This window comes from Saprolegnia parasitica, assembly GCF_000151545.1.
Source record: "Saprolegnia parasitica CBS 223.65 unplaced genomic scaffold supercont2.45, whole genome shotgun sequence".
NCBI lineage: Eukaryota > Oomycota > Saprolegniomycetes > Saprolegniales > Saprolegniaceae > Saprolegnia > Saprolegnia parasitica.
In genome coordinates, this window is record NW_012156439.1 from 176,338 (window position 1) to 177,479 (window position 1,142).

General features: G+C 57.3%; 2 protein-coding genes across 2 annotated transcripts; one reads left to right on the forward strand and one right to left on the reverse strand.

The window, feature by feature from the left end:
* Positions 1–49: 49 nt before the first annotated feature.
* SPRG_09154 (hypothetical protein) lies at positions 50–292 on the forward strand (the record flags this gene model as incomplete). Its single annotated transcript, XM_012348591.1, has 1 exon — positions 50–292. A coding segment is annotated over one exon (243 nt), but the record flags the coding sequence as incomplete, so codon positions are not given.
* Positions 293–682: 390 nt separating this feature from the next.
* Positions 683–1,142, reverse strand: SPRG_09155 (hypothetical protein; the record flags this gene model as incomplete). Its single annotated transcript, XM_012348592.1, has 1 exon — positions 683–1,142. A coding segment is annotated over one exon (415 nt), but the record flags the coding sequence as incomplete, so codon positions are not given.

The window sequence follows — 1,142 nt, forward strand, 5'->3', positions numbered from 1 at the left end:
CAACTTTGACCGACCCAAGAAACACGGCAATATCCGCGCCTGGCTGCAGATCCGGCTGCACCACCACACGGCCGCGACCAACCAAATCTTTCTCGAGCACTTTCAGGAGCTGCTCGACTCGCTTCTGCACTTGCTTCGAAAGGAGCGCACCAAGTGTGACAAGTTCTCGGCGCTGTGCCTCGTCCTCGCCCGCTTCCTGCACCTCGTCGACCCCAACGCAGTGAGCGAAGCACGACCCGCTTCGTTGTCGCGTCGCCACGAGCGCGACCTCGTGACGCGGGCCAGTATTTAGAGGCAGATAACTCCGAATTGATTTATTTATCATCGCTGCTGTCTGCAAGAACACACAGAATCGATGATCTGGTTTTGCTCAAAGTCGTAGCGAGTGTACGCTGGGAGTGTACGCCGACAGAGCAGCGAGTGTGATGCAGAAGCAGCGCTCGACCGACACCGGAACATGTCAGTTCGCAGTGTCTTGGGTGGCATGAGGTCATCAAGACATCGATAACGTTCAACGAGATGTGTCCGACCATGCGCTCTCGCAACGCAGCCGCGCTCCACCCTATCAGTCATGTCCTACCTCCCTACTCGTGGCACCCGAATACCCAAATGCTTGGCGCCTTTAGGGGCTACAAATGCACTAGTACCGTAATTCTGAGAGTCCCTTTTCCAGAGGAGTAGTATGTGGTGTTGTCTATATTGCGAATAAATAGGGTAAATATGGTGTCTAGCAGCACGCGACCGAGGTCGTGAGACTCGCCGCTTCTTCTTGTGGCGACCCAAGGAGTGTCGGCGGGCGCACGTCAATGAAGCGCGCAAGGACAGCGCAGACGTCGTGGAATTGGCGGCAGTGAATGTGGCGCTGGCGAAGCACCGTCAGCATCGAGTCGAGGAGTTCCTGAAAGTGCTCGAGGAACACTTGAATCGTGTCTTTGGTGCGGCGGCGGAGGCGGAGTTGCAGCCACGTGCGGAGGTTGACCTTCTTGGTCGGATGGTCAAAGTTGTGGTGGAGGTCTTCCCAGAGCCACGGGCACACACCGCTGCACACGTGACCAGCGTCGAGCGCCGTCAAGAGGTCTTCCTTGAGCTCCGAGAAGGCCGCCCAGCTCTGCTCGATGATGTGGTAGCGCTCGCCGTCAAAG